At 40.4% G+C, this 22,483-nt stretch overlaps 2 protein-coding genes across 3 annotated transcripts; both read right to left on the reverse strand.

Moving 5' to 3' along the window:
• Window positions 1-10,721: 10,721 nt before the first annotated feature.
• Window positions 10,722-11,664, reverse strand: LOC115726246 (E3 ubiquitin-protein ligase RHA2A). Its single transcript, XM_048280498.1, has 2 exons — window positions 11,033-11,664; window positions 10,722-10,997 (listed from the first exon to the last, which is right to left on the reverse strand). The coding sequence occupies exon 1, from the start codon at window positions 11,573-11,575 to the stop codon at window positions 11,069-11,071; it is 507 nt and encodes a 168-aa protein (XP_048136455.1). The 5' UTR covers window positions 11,576-11,664; the 3' UTR covers window positions 10,722-10,997; window positions 11,033-11,068.
• Window positions 11,665-14,883: 3,219 nt separating this feature from the next.
• Window positions 14,884-19,223, reverse strand: LOC115726228 (2-oxoglutarate and iron-dependent oxygenase domain-containing protein CP2-like). 2 transcript variants are annotated; one of them, XM_030656005.2, is made up of 9 exons: window positions 18,785-19,223; window positions 18,358-18,405; window positions 17,934-18,110; window positions 17,692-17,842; window positions 17,514-17,600; window positions 16,809-16,933; window positions 16,543-16,661; window positions 15,481-15,595; window positions 14,884-15,404 (listed from the first exon to the last, which is right to left on the reverse strand). In XM_030656005.2, exons 1-9 carry the CDS (start codon window positions 19,097-19,099, stop codon window positions 15,372-15,374), a joined length of 1,170 nt encoding a protein of 389 aa, XP_030511865.1. In that variant the 5' UTR covers window positions 19,100-19,223; the 3' UTR covers window positions 14,884-15,371. The 2 variants fall into 2 exon arrangements, with proteins under 2 accessions (XP_030511865.1, XP_030511873.1); XM_030656013.2 differs by having other exon boundaries at window positions 15,481-15,592; window positions 18,785-19,222.
• Window positions 19,224-22,483: the final 3,260 nt, after the last annotated feature.

Raw genomic sequence — 22,483 nt, forward strand, 5'->3', positions numbered from 1 at the left:
GTTCTCTAGCCATCGAGAAAGAAGACACCCACTTAAAAAAATAAGGAAAAGTAAAAAAAAAAAAATTCTAAAGCTATTATATTGATACTAGTTCAGTCATGGACTTTTTAATTGGACCTATTCAGTCCTAAACTTATTTATATTGATATCAATTTAGTCTATCCGACAAATTTAAGCTGAAAACCGTTGACATGGATATCGGGGGGTCCTACATGGCATGGCCGACATCGATATGAACATTTTTGTAATTTTCTTGATTTTTTTTCAATTTTATATATTTCTTTATTTCTTTTTATTTCCATTGTCATTTTGTTGGTGCCGGTGATTCGCAACCGACCACAGGCCCAACAAAGGTCGGCCTCGTCGGGCGGTGCTTGGGTGAAAGCGAGCACCGACGAGGCCGCCCTCGCCCACGTCATGGTGTACTCAGCCAAGCATGGGTAAGGCCCGGCAAGCTAAGGTGAGGTTTGGGCGACACGAGGTTTGGCTCACGAGATGATGGCGTGGCGGGACACAGAGTGGAGATATCGGTGCATGCGAGGTCCAGCTCACGGGATGATGGCCTCACCAAATTTGGTTAGGGGGGCCACGCTTGTGGCGAGCCCTCGCCTAAGTGAGGCCAGCCCTTATTGGCCATGGCCTCCGGCCACCAGCAAAAAGATAAAGGAAAGAAAAAGAAAGGAAAAAAAATGTCGACGTCGGCGCTAGCCACACCACGTAGGATAGTCAGAGTCAATGTCAGCAATTTCAGGCCAAAATTATTGAAGGTATCTCAAAATATATTGGGCAGGCCCTTAATGCGTAGTAAGAAAGGTTGAGTAGCTTCTTATTGAATTATTTGATAATCTTATAGATGTTGTTCAATTTTTTTTATCCGGAAGGGCATTTTATATTATGTGAGAAATTATATCTCTACCATCAAATTTGTGCAGAATGTTTGTTGAGTTTATATGGATTGCATTCGAGACGGGCTTGATTTAAGAGAACAATTTTCTTTCTCGGATGTCAAAATGCAAATGAATGTTGAGGATGTTACTGTTACAAGAAAATAAATTATTATGTTCAACATGTAAAACCCTCGATAAAAGCATTCGGAAAAACTACTATGAGGATGGGGGAGAATAACAAAAAAATGAAGAGGAAAAAGTGAAAAAAATGCAAAAGAAATGGAGAGAATCATCTCAAAGAAGCAAGAAATTGAGGAGAGCATGGATGAAGTATGGGAAAATCTTGATAAAGTTGAGCTAATTTCTGCTCGATCTTGATTATTATTTTGCTGATGGGAAATGTGTGTTAAAACTTGCTAAGTTATACATAATCCGGTTAGTCCATCTTCTATTTTCCCTTACTTTTTTGTTGGTAGCAAATCACTTATTCATATTATCGTTTTATCATGGCAAAAAGATGGTGAAATTGATCTTTGCTGATGTATGTGATTTTTTAACTTGACTTACATTGCATATCTTTTTTGTTTACGTAAGCATGTATAAGATGATGTTTCTAAAAATAAGGTTTCGTGCAAAATATTTATGGACATAGTATGCGAAGATGAGCTGAATTATATAGTCTTTGCATGATACTATTTCCATTATTATCGCTTTCTGATTAAAACAAAAAGGGAGAGAGGTAATCTGAATTTCTTTTTTTTTTTTTTGGCAAGATAAGCATATTATTTTACTTTTCACGTACATAAAATTTAATATTTGAAAGCATGATTGCACATCAACAAGATTGCTTTGTCACCATCAAAAAGGGGTAGATTGTTGAAAAATCCCTTACGATGTTTTGAATATGATAAGATAATGAAATGTTACTAATATGTTTAATGGTTGAGTAGAACTGGGTGAAGATGCATGAGCGGTTATACAGGTTGTAGCCTAACAAGATGTCTAAAGGTTATGACTTCTTTATCAAATGTGGCCATGACCTTAGGTGTAACGATCCGATCTAGTGAGAGTGGGGAGTGGTCCCTAGGGCAAGAGGGCCTGAACAAGGAGTTGCTCTTGGCAGGCTTCTAAGATAGGGAAATGGGCTAGAATGAATCGAACTGTGCACCAAATAGGGAGAGAACGATTTTGGAATATATATGTGAAAACTGAAATTAACTCACAGAGATGCCTTTTGACATAACGGTAATGCTTAGCTTTGGAACTCTGAAGTTAAGTGTGCTTAGATAAAAGCACTCTCAAGATAGGTGACCTCTTGGAAAAGTGCCCACTTGTATGCCAAAGGACAAAACCGTGAGGCTCAATATAGGATGGGTCAAAGCACAAGATACCTCAATGAGTTAATCCAAGGCGTCACAATATTGTATAAGGGCGAGATCTCTTACGGTATGGGTGTGGTTCGGGGATGAACCAAGCGAAAACCGGCGGGCTTATAATGACCCGATTTGACAAGGGTGGGGAGTGATTGCCAGGGCGCGAGGGCTTGAACAATGAGCTGCTCGTAGAAGGCCTCTAGGATAGTGAAGTGACCAGGAATAAATCAAACTGCGCACAAAACATGGGAGAGGCGATTCTGAAATATATATGTGAAAATTGAAATTAACTCATGGAGGCACCTTTTTGATGTAGCGGTAATGCTTAGCTTTAGAAATTCAAAATTAAGCGTGTTCAGATAGGAGCACTCTTAGGATAGGTGACCTCTTGGGAAGATGCTCGCTTGTATGCCAAAGGACAAAATGACGAGGCTCGATATGGGACCGGCTAAAGCGGACAATACCTCGGTGAGTTAATCCAAGGCTTCACATTGGGCGTAGAGGTGCATAGAGATGTCTACAAGCTAGATGTACCTAAGTAGAAGTTGAATATAGGCAGAATCCTATGGAAGCTGGATATAGGTAGAAGTCTACGAAAGTGTCATATCATCAAATAATTGGAAAAGTTAATATAACCAGAATATTGGAGATAGGTGAAGCACTCAAACTACCTACGACAACATTCTTGTCTCGATCTTCAATATTATTTTGAGACAAATTTTCTCATCCCTTAATAGTTAGCCATATGGTATCGATTCCTATGTAGAAGATTTTAATTGACCAAGCTTATCTACACGAAATATTCAATCACGCGAGATATTTTAATTAATCGATAATCATCCCGAAAGCAAGATACTTTCCATAACCAAACTACTCTACTTTTGGCAACTAAGATTTGATTGTTTGGGTGACCAAATCTATGGGAATTCTAATTGATTGACTTCAACGTCTAATTGATATTCTCAACAATTGTCCAATCGTCAGTTTGGATATTGATATGCTTGAAGATTGTCTAATGGGAAGTTTGGATGTCAATGAGCATAAAAGGAGATCAATGCGTCGAAGAAAAGAAAGCGATCAAGTGTTCATAAATCCAAATTTAGAGAGAGCTTTTCATTCACACCATCCCCTGAGAACATTCAAATTTTATTCTTTCAAGAAGTGTTAGCAATGCAATAGTTTGTGTTTTAGTGTGAGATAGTGAGATCTACCACCTTTGGTACAAGTAGCACCAGCTTCGAGGAGAAATACTTGTGTATAAGCGGCACATTCTACTATAACTTCAAGAAGATCTCTAATGAAATCCAGCCAGTAGATTAATAGCGTGGGAAAGTGGTCGTACGCTCACACTAAGCCAAACCACTATAAGTTATATGTGCATTGTTATCTATCTCTTTGCTTATATTCATTTAATGGCTGGCAAAAGCAATGCATTGCTTGTTATATCAAACTTGGCCTTTTTAATTTTGCATTTTTTGTCAAGTTCTTTGAAATCACGTATTCACCCTCTCTATGTGATATTGTTACCCAACATCATTTATCGCGATCCGGTAAAAAGAATTTATTCATTTATCCAAATAAAAAAGCTTAAGCTCCAAATTCTTTTGAAAAAAAAAATCATGATTGATCTATCATGGAATGAACATTGTCCTTTTCTAACTCACGTATAATTCATGTTCATTTAATTTATGATAAAATAACCAGCATGCCAAGCCAGTAGTAACTTAGCAAAGTAACTCAAAAAGGAGTGCACATGGAAAGTGGGATTGATGGCCCTTTCTCGGGTCCGTGTGCCATCGCTTCAAGATCCATACACGCTCGCGCGAATATCTAGGGCAAAATGGCCACGCTCAAACGCCCATCCAACCCTCAATTATAAGGCAATGAATCTCAAAAGTTGGCCAAAGTGAATAATGGGACTCTTGTCGCCATCCGAAAGCTCCATAGCCCCAATGAACGCAAGCAAAAGAAGAGGAAATTATTCATGTGTATAAACTATAAAGCCAAAGCTTTCACTCACGCACGCAGACAAAGGAGCCCCACCCCCCATCAATCCCACTTTAACCCCCAAAAGAGAAGAAAAGAAAAATTCAAGTGTGGAAATTCCAAGAGCCTTGGAAAACGGGTTAGTGGAGATTTATTTTTCTCGTTCCCCCCACAAACATGCCATTCTTCAACGTGAATTTCAACCTCACTCTTTTCGAAAAGAAGAAGTTAAAATATATAAAGGATCGAGGAAAAGCTGAAAACAAATTCGCCCTCCATAAAGAAAAAGAAAGGAGGAGAAAAGAGGCCACTCATACCTTCGACCAAAAGCTCCAATCTCGCCTTTATATACGGCCCCGTCATGTCCCCTTCTACCACCATTCACTCACTCACTCATCATCATCATCGCCATCGCTCCCCTTAAAACTGCGGCCTCTTTTCTGTGCATAGCTTCCTTTCCTGGCTATGTAGCAACCAACAACTCACAAAGCTCTCCCCCCCTCTCTCTCTTTCCTTTTGCTTTTTTTTTTTTTTTTCCTTTTTTGATCTCATCACTCGCTTAGCTATCTACCGAGATGGGCGGCCGTCAGCATGTCGCGGCGGTTTCCGGCGGGGGTTGTAGAAGGAGGGGGAGTGGCGGCGGTTGGCGTCGGCGACGTCCCAAAAACTGGACTAGGGTGGCGCTTGCCTAGCGAGAAGAATAAGGCGCGAAAGCACAGAAAAGCTTTGCAATTGCGCTCTCCCGAGTTTCTAACCCCTCTTTTTCCTTTCACGTGAAGTGGAAGAAACGAGAAAAGAAGGGCAGAGTTGGGAGAGCAGCATCGTTGCATTGCGGGGAATTGAGGGTAGCGGTCCGATTTTCACGTTAAGGTCATCATCATCACCATCATGTCTTTCTTTCTTGCTTTCTTTCTTTCTGTAGTGTTTATCAACTTTAGCTTTTCATTTTCCTTCTGGAAATGGGATGTAAGAGACGCATGCTCGAGTTTCAAAGAGGGATTGTGGTTGGTTGGGCTTTGAGACTAGAGAGAAAGAGAGACAGAGGGATTGCTGGGCATGCATCACTTACACCCGACACTAATGTATCTTTGCTTTGTTTATGAAGTTTAAAAACAGTTTTAGGGCAAAAAAAAAAGGTTCATCTTGGCTTCTTTCTCCTGGACGTTCTGGGACTAATCTTCCTATGTGGTCAGTCAGGAGTTTTGTGTACTTAATAGATGAAGTCTTGGATTGATGTACTTGTACACGACCCTTTTGTTGTTTTTCTTTTCTGGTGGAAGATTACAGTTGATGTACGCATGATGAACTAATAATTTGGAAGGGGTTTGTCGTTGTTCAGATCAGAGGAGTATGTTGAACTTTGGCCGTATTCAAGTTCACGATGTTTTTTCTGTAATGTTCTTCCCATCATCATGAAGATTAAAGAAAGGAAAAGGGGGCAAAAATGAACAGGAAAAGAGGAAAAGAAGAAGAGATTTCATGGTTTGGCCCCCAATAATCATCCAAGAATTATGCCTTCGGTCTCCCACTCAGGCGCTAATTGTCTTATGCTGGGAAACCCCCCTCGTGAACTTGCATTTTCTGACCAACACCATGATCATCATTTCGTCCAGCTCGTCAGAAAGTTCCGACCAGAAAGAAAAAAGAAAAGGCTCGTCGGAAAGTGCGTACGATGAATCAAAATTCGAATTTGCTGCTCAAAAATTTGCACTGTGCTTACTAAAGATTTTTCATCTTGATGTAAAATGAAGCAAGCCAGCAAGCTTGACTTTTGTGGCAGGGTGTAGAACCATTTTTAAACAAATTGAACTGTTCATAGATCGATCGCGTTTCGAATATCAGCATATGAGCATAACAATCGTGTGAATTAATTACCATGTGTATGCGACATGTGTATATATCCATGTACAAGACGGTCACCACACCAAATTTAGTAGATGCTATGAGTGTCTACAATACACAACGCAATTTTTCTATAGTGGATATCCATGTGACTCTTCAATCATGACAGTCATTATTCAGAATTTGTTTCGTCGTACATATTGTTAAATATGGAAGCCGTTAAGCTTAACAGTTCGACAATCTTGTCATTATTTCTGTCCTCACGATATTTTAATTAATGAGTGCTTTATACAAAACACGCGGTTATAATGTGCGGATCTATGATTAGAAATAGCAGACAGTACTAGGGATGATTGGTTTCCGGTCCGGTCCGATTCCTCTCAAGAATCGAGAGCCGGACCGGTGATCCCGGTTCTCAATTTTCCGGAACCGGGACTCGGACCACCGGTCCGATTCGGTTCCCTGACGATTCCATTAGATTAGACACATGCAAAAAAAAAAATGCACCATTCTTGGACGGTCTCGATTCAGCAAATATAGAGGTTGGACATAAAAACATTTCGAGTTCATTTCTTGAAACGGGTCTTTCAAGGCAAAGCCGAGAACTTTTTGCAAGATTGTTTCCAAAATGCACATGAGATTCAAGCAAAGACGATTTCTCTTCGAGTAAAAAACGGCCCAGAAACCCGGTGAGGCAAGATCGAGATGGGGATTTCATTTGGGGACTAAAAAGGCAAGATCGAGAAAACTCCATGCACATAGAGTTTTCTTGATTAAAAAAAAAAAAAATTTCATCGGTCCGGTTTGGGCGGTCCGATCCTGGCGGACCCTAGAATCGGAAATCGGACCACTCCCTCTAGAGCCGGGAACCGGACCACCGATCCCGATTAGGTCCGAGTGGTCCCGATTTGGGCGGTTCGATTTGCTCACCCCTAGACAGTATTGTTAGACCGTCAGGGAAGTATTCTAAGTTAAGCATATGCGGAGATGTATAAGAACCCTTTTCCTTCTAGGGTGGGTAATTTTGCTATGTTCATTCGTTTGTTAAGCGGGCTCCGCAATTCTTTTCATGTTATTTTGCTTTTCAAATGCGAGTCGAAAATTACTCACTTGTCGAAATGATGATCCTAACATGAAATCGTTCTTTTCATCCTATCACTCGTAAAATACCAGATGGGTATCTCTATGCCATAAAGCTCTACCTCGTCACGAACAACTAATTCTAAACATGTTGTAATCACGTAGGTATTCCAAAACCCTATCTATGCATAGACACAAACTACGGTATAATCTCTCGTACATCGATTCGGGTATTGATAACTAAAATAGGCATGAGAATTAGAGATTTGCTAAAGTAACTATTAAAAGGTAAATAATTGGTAAAGCTCACATGTGAGCGTCCTGGCCAGTGGCCATGGACTCGCACTTGGAGCCCAGCAGACTCGCCGTAATCGGGCCGAGCCCATGATGTTTAAATGGGTTTCGTACGGCGTGCATCAATCTTGAAATTGTTGCCTATGTAAAACAAGGAAAGAAAAGAAAAGAACAGAAAAATTAATACACATGCGGCTCTATTGATAAAAGAACAATTAATACACATGCGGCTCTATTGATAAAAGAACTGGAGGATGGAGACGCTAGTAGCATAGGTGCGGGGTTCGACTCTCCCGCTTTACAAAGAGGCAGAGAAAAGAGTTAGAGATAAAATAAATCGAAATACAAAAATACAAAAAAAAATTAAATAACGACCAAATTAGAAATTATTGGGAGGTCTATTCTTTCAATAATTTGTGATTCACGATAACATGTTGTCACTTTCACAATCACCCAAACACTTTTTTGCTAGGAAAGGCCGGGGTAGAAAAATAGACAGTGACGTGAAAAGTAATTATATAATTGAATATTTTGTGAGGGAAAAGAAAAAAGAGAAAAGTCGGAAAATTTTCTTCCCCCATTCGAAATTTCTCCCCGAAGATAATGGTTTCTGAATTCAAAGGGTAAATTCATCGAAGATACAAGAGTATTGTTGGTCGAAAGGGTGCCCAAATTTTAGAGGATTCCAATCCTACCACCGAAGTGAGGAGCATCTCGGTCTTTTGTCACAGATATAATCCATTTCAACGACGACATTATAACAATCATCTGCATGAATGCTCGTTCTTTCGTCGCCAATAATCAACACCATCGTCGTTGTTCATTAGAAGGACAAATAAGAAGTGATCTTAAGTATCTCATGATATCTTCGAAGTGATATAATAAACGACCCTTTTTTTTTCCACATTAAATTTTTTTTTTCCGAAAAAGTGTTGTCAGCAAGCGTCCCGAGACACTCGATACTAATCTAAAGATAGAACGGATGATCTCTAATACGCATCGAACAACGTCGAATACCGAACATACATTCTCTTTTCAATTTGTCATAAATAAAAGGGTTAATACCACGAAAAACTTAAAACCGATGTACTTATGACACCTCAAACTAATTTTTTTTACCTCAAAAAATTTCCAAACTGGTACACGTGATAAATTTACCCTCCGTTAATTTTCATTAAATTTTATCGTCAAATTGCTGAGTCGGATGACATGTACAAGTTAACAAGTGCACCAATTGAAATTTTTACTCTCTATTTGTCACAAATGTACAAATTTGGGGGTTTTCGTAGTATTGACCAAATTTAAGGAAACTAACGGAGGGTAAATTAGTCACAAGTGTACCGGTTTGAGATTTTTAATTGTTGAAAAATTAATTTGGGGTAAATTTTTCACAAGTACCAATTTGAGATTTTTCGTAGTATTTAACTAATTTAACGGAAACTAGCGGAGGGTATATTTATTACGGATATACTAATTTGAAATTTTTTTTGTGGTCGAAAAATTAGTTTAGCGTAAATTTATCGCAAGTATACTAATTTGAAATTTTTTGTGATAAAAAAAAATTAGTTTGCGCTAAATTTTTCACAGATTTACCAGTTTAAAATCTTCGTAGTATTAACCCTAAATGAAAATACAATGTCAAAGGAAAATTAATGCTTTTTTATTGAGTATCTAGAAGCCCTTTGCAGGTGAAATTTAATTTGAAAATTCGATCAACGGGGAGGAAAATGCACCTTTCAACCGGTTCCGGGTCGCTTAAATCCTGTCTAAGCGCACCGAGGCAGCTCGTATTGCATCAGCGTTCAACGACTCAAAAAGGATTGGAGGAGATTAAGGCCACTTCATCGGATAAAACTCTCATTCCCAATGATTGACGTTAACAATGTCGACAACAAAGTGATTAGGTCGGCAATCAATCCATTTTTTTGTTTTGTATAGCCACCTTTCCCCAATCTGAATTGAAATGAAGGGTAAATAAGAACGTTCATTTCCTTGATTGGACACCGGATCATCTCAAATTTATCCTCTGATTAATATGCGCGCATTAGGTAAAAATCTTGGATGTGTTTTCCTTCATTGAGAATTTTGTAAATAACGAAAGTATTTTTCATGAAATTAGTTGATTTTCATTTGTTTGGTGAATTAAGGAAACCGATTTTTTTTTTCTTGCCACAAGGAGAAGTCATTTTCCCTCCATCTAAACTTGTTAGTTTTCACTCCATGTAAGAACGTTTTCTGTAGAATACCAAACTCACTTGTCTAACAATTAATTATGTCAAAATGTGTTATAAACTCATCTCTTGCTCCACATATCATAATTAAATTAGTAAATGAGTTAGTTATATTCAATGAATGAGAGATAATAAATAAATTTACAACTTTTTTAGACCCAACCTATCTCTACGACTCTCTCTTCATTCTCTCCTTACTCGATGTCGGGCTCACTCTCACTTCGGTTTTGGATATGATTTTTTCTAGATTGGATTAAATATGAAAGTATTTTAGGAACCTTCTACCGAGCGGTCATTTATGGGTTTTAACTAGTGATTCGGATTGTTTCACTCTCGATGATGAAGCTTATCCCCCATTGTCTCACTAGCCGACCTTGACCCCTACTATTTGAATGTCATATCTAACATTCAGAGTTTGCCTCGACTTGATACCACTCTCGCAGCCCGCACCGAAACAATGCTTTACCCCTAGATGTCCAGTCAACTGCGGCGCCTCAACACATTACGAGAAGAACCAGCTAGCTGCGGGTTCGAGTGGCATTTAACCCCTAACCACAACTCATCTGCGGATTCTTCAACATCGGTCGGTTCGCACCTCCACTTAGTTTCACCCAAGCTTCATCCTGGTCATGGATAGATCACCCAAGTTCGGGTCCATAACCAGTGACAATTGCCCTATGAAGACTCGTTTTCGCTACGGCTCCAGTGGGTTCCCTTAATCAAGCCACTGCTTATGAGTCGCCAGCTCTTTTGATCATTTCTTCGCATATACCTGCAGTAGCATTCAAGTAATGCCCTTTGATTTCACATGTTTCAGTCTATGCTTTAAAAATTGCTTCGGTACAAAATATGAACGATCTCTCCAACGCATAAATGGTTGTGAGTTCACATTCTCATCATCTTTCGTAAAATCAAGTCCATCAAGTTTGACATATTGAAAGCTAGATTTGCACAGCAATAAATAGATTAAACGAGTCTATTTGAGTCGGACAAGTTAGGACCCGAACCAATTGAGGTTTGGCCAACAATAACAGCAAAGATAACAGTGATAAAGCATTTATTAGATCACTCGTAAAACTCCAAAAGGTTGAAATTTACAGCAAGTGAAAAAGAGCTTCCCAACAGGAGGAGCTCTTCAAAAAACATCATCCTGGCATATGCACCTCTCACAACCACATTATTGAAAATGGCAAGAAAATGCCCAAAAACCCTAACACAGGGTTAAAAAAAAAAAAAAAAAGATGGTCAAAGGACCGTAAAAGAGCAAATGGGAAGTTTTTACCGTTCTGCGCCACAGCTGATGGTACAGAGCATGGTTACAACCGGTGGCCCATCACCACCGCCCCCAAAATTCAGAGCCCCCCACAGGGTCGTCTCAGCGCAGAGAGAACCACTCCACCAGCTCTCCCCCCACGCGCCTCCCCGCGGCGTCCACGGCCTCGCCGGACGACGCGAGCGGCGACCGGCACAGCGGGCAGCTGAAGTTCAAGTGCTGGAGCCACCCGTCGAGGCACGCCTTGTGGAAGACGTGGCGGCACCCGAGCTCGCGCACCTGCTCGCCCTGCCTCATCGCGGAGAGGCACACCACGCAGTCGGGCGCCCCGAGGCCGCCGCCCGGGCCTGCGGCGCACCGGCGGGAGGAGAGACGATTCTGGTTGAGCTGGTCGGCGAGGACGATGAGGCCGGCGAGGCCGGAGCCGATGAGGCCGGCGTCGGAGGAGGCGGGGGCGGAGGCGGCCGGGTGGATGGATCCGGAGAGGCGGAGGGAGTGGAGGAGGGCGAGGAGGAGGGAGCGGAGGTGGTGGACGCTGCGGGCGACGACGGCGAGGAGGAGGAGGGGGATGGAGTCGGAGGAGACGTCGTGGAGTTGGCTCTGCAACATCGCTGTCGTCGGATTCGAGTCGGAGTGCGTTTCAAGAGGATGGAGAAGAGAGTCGGGGTTTGGTCGTGCGGGCAGGGCCAAAAGAACGGGAGAGGGTTGTGCGCTGCGCTGTATTTTGGGCTACAGCCAAAGGCATGTGCTGTGCGGGGCCCGCTCCGTTTCCCCATTTGCAAAAAATCGTTGGGCCCACTTCTTTGAAAATCGAAAATTGGAACTGGAAGTATTTCTTTTTAAATAATGGTTAAATTTTTTTTTTTTTTTTGGGTTGATTTACCATAATTTCGTTTTGGGGGGTGGCGGCTGATGCGTGGATAACGATGCCGCCACACAAAACGTTTCGTCTGTGATTCGCTAACAATTCTTGCCAACCTTTGGCCCCGCAACAATTAGGCCAAGTGGCGTATTTGATTGGCTTTCGCAGAAGGCCATTGGTTGAATGAGCCCCGACGTCCGGGGTGGCTAATGGCTATTGGCACAGAGGCGGGTCAAAGCAGTGGTGGTCGTAGCAGGGCTGGATGATCAACCACCCCAAGGTCCCCAATGAGAGCGAAGGGATACAGAGAGCGATGTGATGTTTCGAAAACCGTGCCGAAAGCCGTCGGCACACCGTTCGATCGGTTGGGCCTCAAAATCCGATCGATTCGTGAAAATGGATGTATATAATTCGCATTGCGGTGCGTACTTTAACAATGGCCGAGCGTAACTGCATTGGTGAAGTTTAAGTTTCTAGTGTCGGCGGCTCGGCATGCTTTGATGGTCGAGCACGAGTGTTGCATCAAGAGGTCATCAAAAGGCTTGGCTCGACAATCCCCTTGCAACCCATCTTTTCCATTTAGTTCGATATAGGGTTACTGGCCGGACCGGATGCCTGATCGGTTCTGGAATTTTTTTTTTTTTCGATTGGATGTTTCGGATGAAACAGGCCGGTTTAGTCCGGTTTAAAAAACGTGATGCGTTACGACAAGTTAAGTTAATCGCGATTAATAAACGAGGCAAGTGGACATTGGGCGGTGAGAGATCGGACAGTCAGGACAACGACCGCCGCTGGGATTGAGATTTGCCGCGATCTCCGGCACAATTATCTGCACACATCAATTGACGGTAGTTGGAGTCGTGTGGGGAGATGAAAATTAAAATATGAAAAGAAAAACGAAAAGAAAACAAAAGTTGAAATCTCCACCGTCCAAGGAAGATTAGTGGACCACCGACCCTGCTGCTTATGTCCTTTTTTTTTTTAATTATTACAAATTAGCCTTAATTTATATGCAGCCGTAAAAAAAAAAAAATAGTGGATTTGTTTTTTAAAATTTGCGATGAGTGAATAGTGCCCAAGAAGGAGAAAGCTTCTTTTTTTTTTTCTCCTATAGAACAGCATTGGAATTTCCCGCAAATATTTTGGACTAAATGAAAAAATTGAAAAAATTATAAATGAATTGACATTTGTTCTATATGTTTAGGACTAATTGAGTAATTTATCCTCCTCGCTCATGTAATTGATTTACCCTAGCGAGATCTACACAATTAACTTTTGCTTCTCAATTTATTACACCGCTATGAAAAAATATTTTTCATTTTTGTTTGTTTTCTTTGGGTGTGAAGCCACTTTTTTTTTTTTTTCTGTCCGAGGTAACGCTTCTGATTAGGGGCGTGCAAACTAACAGGGAACCGCTCGAAACCGAACAGGATCGGCCTAGTATGGTGGTTCTTAAGGAAACCGGTTCGGTTCTCGGATCAATAATTGGAATTGGTAGGTACCTACCTTGTTCCGATTCCAAGTATGGACTCGCCCACCTAGACCGAATCGGTAATATATGTAATACATATATATTACAATCTTTTTTTAATGAAAAATGAAAATTCCTTAATCCGAAACTCGTTCATCTCGTCTCAAACTCTTACTCTCAACTCGATCTCTACTCTCTCTCGTCTTAGACTCTTAGTGTCTCACTCTCACACTAGTCTTTTCATCTTCGTCTCCATCTTCGTCGTGGCCTTCACTCCCGTCAACTCAAGGCCACATTTCCAACCATTCATCACCTCCCTCTCTCACTCTCGGTCGCCTATATTTGCTATAAGTTTGAATCCCTAATCTTCAGTCTACTCACGAAATTTCTAATTTTCAATCTCCACTTGCTTGGTGAAGCTTAGTAAGACCGGTTCCATGGGCTCATCTGAAAACCGGACCGGATAAGCGGTCCCGATTCTTGGGTGGATTCATAGAATCAATTAGTGGTTCTCGATTTCAATTTTTCGGAACCATTCAATTGGAAACCGCCCATCTAAACCATTCTCTACTTAAGGTACCACAGAAAGACTTACATTCCTTGGCTTTTTTTTTTTTTTGTTTTTTTTTTTTTGGGGGGGCCCGGCGCGGGCGGGGTGGCTGTGGCGGCGAAACTTACCTTCCTTGTTCCAAAGAATCAAATATGCGGATTGACTCGACCTAATTATGTACTTTTTCCCTCCCCATTTTGATATTCAAAAGAAATCCGCAGCCAAATTTTATAGGTGCAACAACCATTGCTGCTCAGAAAACAATTCTCAAATTGAAGCGCTAGAGAGACCTTGAGAAGAGGGCTCTCTAGAGTCTTCACTTGGATAAAGAACAAGGGGTTTAATATTATTACAGATTGAAAACAATAACTGGAGAAATGTTCAAAATGAAAGATGGTGAGACCTTAGAGTAGAAAGTTTAGGATGGCTTCACTGGAAGCCTCATATTGATAGAACTCTCTTTTAAAGGTCGTGATCCTCATATTGCAGGTTGCTCTTGTGCCACAGAAACATCCATACCCATCAATCCCCACTCGACGTCTACTCTGGCAGATGGAAATAGGAGTAAGACAAAGGGAGACAATCAAACACAGACGCACGACTGGCGCCATCCTCGCGCGATACAGAGAATTCTTGACAACGTTGAACATTTGAATTCTCTCCGACCGTTTTTGGGATGAGAAAAGATAACTCGGAGCCGACGTCTTCAATATTCTATAAATGATCGCGTCTCACTTCAAGTAGTTAGCCAATGAAAATATTTTCGCCATCGACAACTAAATGACGTAAACCAGTCATTTAAACCTCCTGCGTCGTTACACAAAATTCAATCTTTTTCTATTTCAAAGTCTGAAGTTGACTGAACTTCCACGTTGCACTTAAATTACCAAAAATCTCGGTTACCCTTTGTTTTTCAGGGCCCACTGTTAACGACTAAGTGAACAGCTGACTATATTAGGATTGTGCGATCTCCTCAACATGTAGGCCTTGATTCGCATAAATATAAAAATGGCACAACCCACTGCTCAGGAGTATTCTTCATGAGATCCGGTAACATCCATCTATTCAGGTGCACCATGTGCTGAGGGTAGGCAACAAACCCGCCGATTGGTTGGCCCCTTTTGGCCCTAGAACGTGCTCGTAAGCAAGATTTCTCTCTGTCCCACCTCCGAGCTAGATATTATAGGCTACCCTTTGTGCTAGCCTTTTGTATTCGCCGAAAAAAAAAAATCGCACAACCAATATATCTATCTGACATCATAAGTCAATCCGCACGAAAAACGACCATCAGGGTGAAACAAGGAACGTCCTTCCTTCGCTAGAACAAGCAACACATCAAAAAATACATTTGAATCACCTCATGCGCTTAACCTGGCCTACTTTTTTTATGTACAGCTACCAAGCACTCCAAAATCAGCAGAGGGGAAGCGATGGCGGAGATAAATTGCATGACGCTCCTTTGGATTCACAAATACGACATGTGATTTACAAGTTCAAAACAAGGGGTGGTAAGCTTATGAACTCAAGATGCTCTTCTTTCCCTCTTCATCAACTCCTGAATAAAATTTGAGACAGCATATTGTTAACAAGAAAATCTTTAACATTTCCATGCACTTAAATCTAAATCATACCAATTTGGTGCTGGCGAGTGACAATTGATGCCTTGCTCTCTTGGTGCGTAGGCACTCCCCACACCAGCTTGAGAAATCTGTCTGATATTTCCTCAGCTCTCGAAAGACAGAACTGCTTTGAAGGTGTTTGACACAGGTCAGGCAGCTTAGTATAAACAAATAATCCAGCAGAAAAAGCAACCAATAACATAGCATCGCAAGATCACCAAAATTTTAGCTCCATTAAAACTAAGCTTCCCATCTTTTAACATCTGAGGCAATATAGCAATGAAAGGATGCATTTCTTCCCATCTCCAAAGCACAAATGTCATTAAATAAGTTGCTTCAGCTAAAGATTCGTGTTAGCATATCTATAGACAAGAAAGAGAAGATACATGAGTATATAATATGGCATTTAAACTAGACTCAAACTAAGAAGTTTCTTATTTGATAGCCAACTAATGCTTGATTTGGTTTCTCTATTATAATTGAAATTTGATTTTTCTTCCTCGTTTTGCTTGTCCATATGTTTGAGTTCGACTCAATAGACATTTAGTAATTGACATACCCTGAGAGAGACTCCATTTGATAAGTAATCCAAATTAGGCTTCTGTTGAACTCGAGATTGAGCTAAAATTCAACTTGATTATAAACAACTCACTCAGATATCCAGAACATACTGTAATACATAAATGTGTACTGGGCACCAAAAAAAAAGGCACTAAACATGCTGTTAGTCTTTTGAAACTTCAAATCTTTTGTTAAACTATGACCTCGTTGCTGCTCCAACTACATACAGTTCAGTCAAGCTCAAGTAATTAAAGATGTAGTTTGACTGGCTTGCAACTCTAAAGGGGATTGTATCAACTTTTTGATTTTTTTTTCATGATAGCACATTATCAGAGAAAAAGATGACCACTGTGAAAAATGGTGTTCATGCCTTGGCCGTAGATCACTTGCGTATTAACACTAGTATTTCCAAGAAAGGAAATCGTGTAAATTAATCTCATGTAAGAGGAACAAATCACGAAGTGAGGTACTTCAAGAAGGCAGGGGATGGTAAACTGATGCAAGGGAAGGTACCTTCTGCACCACAAAATTAAGTTGGCCCGATGTCCAGATGTTGTGGCTCTAGCACCATGACGATGGCGACCACGATGAAGAATTGCATGACCAGGGGAATGGGAATAGTCAAAGCTTTCCTGCGTAAGATCATTTAACAATAGCGAAGTGAATGAGCACTTGACAAATAAAAATCTAAGAAGAACAGCGAAACATAAACCTACACTTCATCAATACAAATTAAACAACATAGGTACAGAAGAACAAAATATAACAGGTTGGCACACCTCTGACTGTGTCTCTGAGTTTACATGTTTATCACATCGAACGCCACGAAAGAACAATTCTCCACCCGAAAATTGCTCACCCAAGCAAACATTTAAAGTGACTTCAGAATCATCTACATGGAAACCTGAAAAACAGAGTTGTTCCACTAGTTAGAAGGAAGAATCCAGAACTTCAATTTTCAAGGAAAAAGGTGAAGAATGACTGACTGGTGGCAAACAAGAAGAGGCAACAGAAAATGGAACAAATACTACAATGCAAGTAACTTGATACCAGAAAAAAAACAACTCGTTAATAGAGAGAAGAGGTAAGGCTGAAAATAGATCTTGCAAAAAAATTGAAGAATTGTCGTACAAGTCACTACTGAGCATAAAGGGACCACCACAGAAAGATTGATTTTGGACATTGAATAAACTGAAATATATTATAAAAAATGTAGCAGGCTGCATTTTCTTTGTAGAACGGGGTTAGATAAAACTTCCGAAAAGATCAATCAAATGTTCTGCAAAGCACATCAGTCTCTAGAAGCTAAGATCAGGCAAGCATATGGAGTGAGACTTTGGCCAGCAAGTTCAGTACTTTTACTTTACGATATGCAAAAGGATAAACCAAAGGATTTAAAGAGAAGTTTTCAGTTACACATCATTCAGCAATCTAATAGATAGTACAATACAATTGATAATGATTGAATTAAAAGAATTACCCACCGAGTTCAACATCCCTATCCATTCCATATTCAACAACAAAACCATGATGAGAATCCAGGGTGGACCCGCCAACTTCTGGAAAGAAAACTGCAAAAACGTAACGAGAATTCTCAAGTCTAGAGTACATCATGCACAGCCCCCTCTATAAATCACAGAATGAATATTTAGTTAGTATTACCCCTAGCTATGGGCCGAACAAAGTCATCCATCATTCTGGCAAGCATGGTCTCCAAACCAAAGTCATCAAGCACGACTCCATATTTATTCATTGTATTTGGTCGCATGATCCTGAAATTTGTGTCATGGACCCATCTTTCAAAGCTCTCTACCTAAGCAATCAGAACCTGATAAGAAAACACAGCTACTAAACTCAAGCTGAAAACAGAGTGCCACATAATGGCGAGAAAGGTGAGAGCATACCTCGGACAATAACATTGCACAGGCCCGTGACTGAAGCATCTCAAACACATATATCCCTGGAGAGGGCTCAGTAATTATACTTCTAAAACTCTCTTCTGTGTTTTCCTTCAACGCTCTCAGAAACGAGGGCACAAAGAAACTTGCAGCGTGCATTGTATAAAGCTCTCTGTGAAGAGGCTACAGAGATGAGAGAAGGTTAACAGAGGCCGCCGTAGCATCTACTTACTCGCATAAAGAGAACCATTTTGACAATGGTTATTACGTTCTAATGCAAGAAACAATTCAAAGCTCAAAATGTTCTTTCGAACATCACATATTCATTAACCTGCCACGACAGTTTGGTGCTATATGGCTCCTTCTCATAAACCTTCACCTTCTGTCAACGTAAGGTCATTGAAATAGCTACATTTACATGAAAGGTTACCTTATAGTTAGCTAGAATCTTCTGCCTGTATTCTCGATGCCTTAGAACCTGTCAATAATTAGTACAGTTGTGAACTGCAATGACTCCGTGAAAACCAAAATAGTCAAGCCAGAAACTGAAATAACAAAGAAGACTGCAGAAAAACAAGCAGCTCACTCTCAGGATCTGAATAAACTCTCTCCAGCCCCTCCCTTAATATGTACGCAGTTACCAAAGCAAAAACCTCGATCATTTGAATTGTCGAAGACTAGATCGCACGATAAACCCGCACATTTAGGATCAAAGCTTCAAGACAATAATACGAAATGCGGCAATATTCAACGACCACCACGTGATCATGCATTTGCATTAGAATTATTTCATCCTAAAACTTATACAATCCAATGTCTAGAATCGGCATTTTACTGCTACGGGGAAGAGCACTCACACGCGTGCGTTCACCCTCGGGGGAGTACCGGAGAAGGATGTCGCGCATGTAGTCGACCTTGGCGTCGCGGGAGAGAGTCAAGAGTGGAGGAGGCAAGTAACGCTCCAAGGAGCTGAAGAGCATGGGGCTGAAATCGAGCTGGCTCTGTAGGTCCTCGTAGCTGTCCGGCTCGTGATCAGAGGTCGGGTTCAGGCGGAGCCTGTGAGCCGCTTTGACCGATGCCGGCGATGCCGAGAGGACGCCGTTGCCATTGCTAGCGGGGCTGGCGGGCCGGAATTGCTTGAAGCGATCGGCCGGAGAAGCGTCCACCGACATAATCGTGCCTTCTGTAAATCGGAGTTTCCGTTAGGGTTTCAAGGGAATCCGGAGGAAGAAGAAGAAGAAGAAGGTGATTAGGAGAGAGCATGAGGAATGTGGTCTGCGGGAGTGCGGGACCCTTGATTACGTGGAAGGTATAATATATATATATATATATATATATATATATGCACACACTTTTGTAAATATACATACACATTTAATATATGTCATGCGATAGTTACGTGACGTGGAATTTGGCTGCCGATTTTGATTCGAAAAAATCATCGATTTGCTCCTTGAGCATGTGACTCTTATTCTTATCCCGATTCATCTCGTTATGAAAGTTTATTATGTTTTGAAGTTGCATGAGACTTGTTTTGTTTGATTTGTAGTTGAACTGGATTGTTTCTCTCTTGTTTTGTTTGTGAAAATAAATAAAATGTTACTTCGGAAAAAAAAATCTGAAATAATTATAAAAATGGTTTTAAACCTATCTTATGAATATCAATTTAGTCATAAACCTTTTGATGATTTGTCGATGCGGTGCTTATGACTAATTTCGATGGAAAATCGCTAAGATGGATGTTGTTACGGTGGATGGTAACATAGACAATTTTGGCAATTTTTCATTTTTTTTATAATTATTTTTATTTTTCATCGCCCTCACTAGCCCACAGTGGAAAACAAAACGAAAGAAATGAAAAGAAAATACAAAAAAAAAAAAAAGAAGCCTTAAAGCCAACCGTTCCACATAAAACGGCAAGGTGTCCATGTCGGCTATTGCCGCTCAAAGTTGGTCGAAGGAATCTAGATTGGAAAATCACAAAAGGTTTAGAACTATTAGTCAAATTAAAAAAAAGATTTAGTTTTGAATTGACATCCGTATAATAAATTTATAATTTTAACTTTTTTTACTTTTCCCCATCTTATCCTAACTCTCATTTTAGAATTCAAATGCAGATTTAAGAAATGTAAATTGATAATCATATAGCAATATTCAAATTATGAACCCTATCTTATCGCTATTTATACTTTTTCCATTTCCACATTTCTTCCTTCTCAAGCTCCCACCTTTAATTTCGAGGGAAAAAAAAAAAGGGTTCCCACCTTTAACACATGATCTGTCATGTCATGATCGCATTTTTAATAAAGGACAATCTCATTTTGATTAGAAAATCCTAATGAAGTTTCACTGATTTTATAGAAACTTCAAACTCAAAATTTCGCTACTTGACCCCAAAAAAAGGACGTCCCAGCAAACAAGGCCCCCAACATAAAAAAACTCCCTTCTTTTTAAAAAGCAAAAAAAAAAGAAAAAGAATATGTTTACTAAAAATCTTAAAACTTGTCACGAATATATAATAAAATTGTAAAATTTTTAAAAAGTGCAATCGAGTCATTCCTTAACTCCATCCAATTTGGTCAACGAAAAATGTTGAAGTGACTTTATAAAATATTTTATCTTATCTATGTGGCTAAAATTACGTCACTTTGGTCCAAATCTGATTTTTAATGTAATTTTATTTAAATTAATCTAAAAAAATAAGGTATAATTCATTTATAAAAAAAAAAAATCCAAGATTTGAACCAGCCCTCGCCCTCGCCATTATCGGTCCACCATCGAATAGAAGAGCCAACGATGGTGGGAAAGGGGTCATTGTTCTCCAGCAAAGGACCGACGATCCTCACCAACCACGAGCGAGGGCGGGCGGCCCTCGTTTAGATCTGGGCGGCTCATGGTTGAGGAAGAGCTGAGGATGATGAGATTGAGGAGGATGAGTGGGCGGTGTTGGCAATCGCAAACCACCCACCACACCTAACCCTCTCCTTCATGCACCGATGAGGATGCTGACGAGCCTCCGAGGTGGTGGAGGTGGAGGTTCTGGGTGGCTCGCCTTCCCTGTGAGACTCCACCCTCTTCGGAGTCGTGGAGTCCCCAATGAACCCAATGGAGATCTCTCAAAGAAGTCCCCCGAGAAGCTCCTGCTCCCACAACCCACGGAACTGGATCTTGAGACCTTGTTATTGTTCTTAAAAGATGAACCGCAAACCCCGCCCACCGGCAGCCCTCGGCCAGAACCGGGCGAGGACTAGTGACCCCCACCGACCACTTCCCCGTCATCGCCGCCCCATTCCAATGATGGTGGGGCAACGGCAGCGAGGGTTGAAGCCCCCGCCATTGGTTCTACTTCTGCTTATGGTTTTTTTTATAGCTATTTAAAATTAAATTAAATAAAAATTATATTAAAAATCAGATTTTGGCCAAAACGATGCCGTTTTAACCACGTCATTATCACGTAAGAAAGAGAAAATATTTTAAAAAGTCATGTCAGCATTTTTCATTAGCCAAATTAAACAAAGGTAACGAAAGGACTCGATTGTATCAATTTGACAAGTTTTAGGATCCGATTGCACTTTTTACAAACTTTAAGACTCAATTGCCTTTTCATGATAAAATTTAAGACTTCTAATTAATATATCTCAAAAATAAATTAGAAGCTTGGAATGACATCGTGCCGGAGACATAAAGTGTGGATATTTCAACGTAGAACAAGTGAAGTCAACAAAGAGAATGTCATATTATCTCGCTCGGACATGGCTCAACTGTCAACTCGTAAGAAACTCGAAGCTGATCAACTTGGCTTTAGCACAGTCCCCACTCCCCACTCCCCACTCAGCTTTGTGTTTCATGCTAAAAGTTTGACTTTAGTAACGTCATATTCTAACTTGATGTTCGGGCACAATTTACCTGGAACGTAGATGTTAATAATATGTCATACTAATAAAAATTTCAGTGTCTCTGGTATTTAGTTTAGGATTTCTTATGATCGAAAGAAGCAGGCATTGCATATGCCGCCTCAAAAAGAGAGTACATGTCTTGTCTGTGCTCTACACTAGATACGCAATAAAATTTCTTGACCATTTTAGATTCAAAATGTGATCGTTGTTAGAAATTTAAAGAACTGAAGATTCCGATTATTCATGGATAAACAAAAATCATGTACGGAATCGAACGTGAAATAAGTTTGTAGGTTTTTAAAGTTAAAAGCATCACTTATTTTGTGCATTCTTTTGAGTTTGTCACATTTTAATTTGAATTGATGGATGGGGATTGAGAACCTAATCGCCCCTTCTTCACTTTCAAACCCACCTCAAATTATTTCAGAGGAAAGTTTTAAGTTAATGTTTTTATCCACTTGTCATAAGATTGAATCTACAATCTATACTAATTACTTTCTTCACGGCAAACGACAAGAAGTTCCGTACCTTTTCTTTTCGTGCTTGTCTCTTATTAATGCTTATATATGATCTACATAAAATGTTTAGCATTTGATCATGCTTCCATATTTTGATCAATTTTTCTTTTTCATTTTTGATCATGATCGGTTAGATAATTAG

The sequence above is a fragment of the Rhodamnia argentea genome, chromosome 6, assembly GCF_020921035.1.
Source record: "Rhodamnia argentea isolate NSW1041297 chromosome 6, ASM2092103v1, whole genome shotgun sequence".
NCBI lineage: Eukaryota > Viridiplantae > Streptophyta > Magnoliopsida > Myrtales > Myrtaceae > Rhodamnia > Rhodamnia argentea.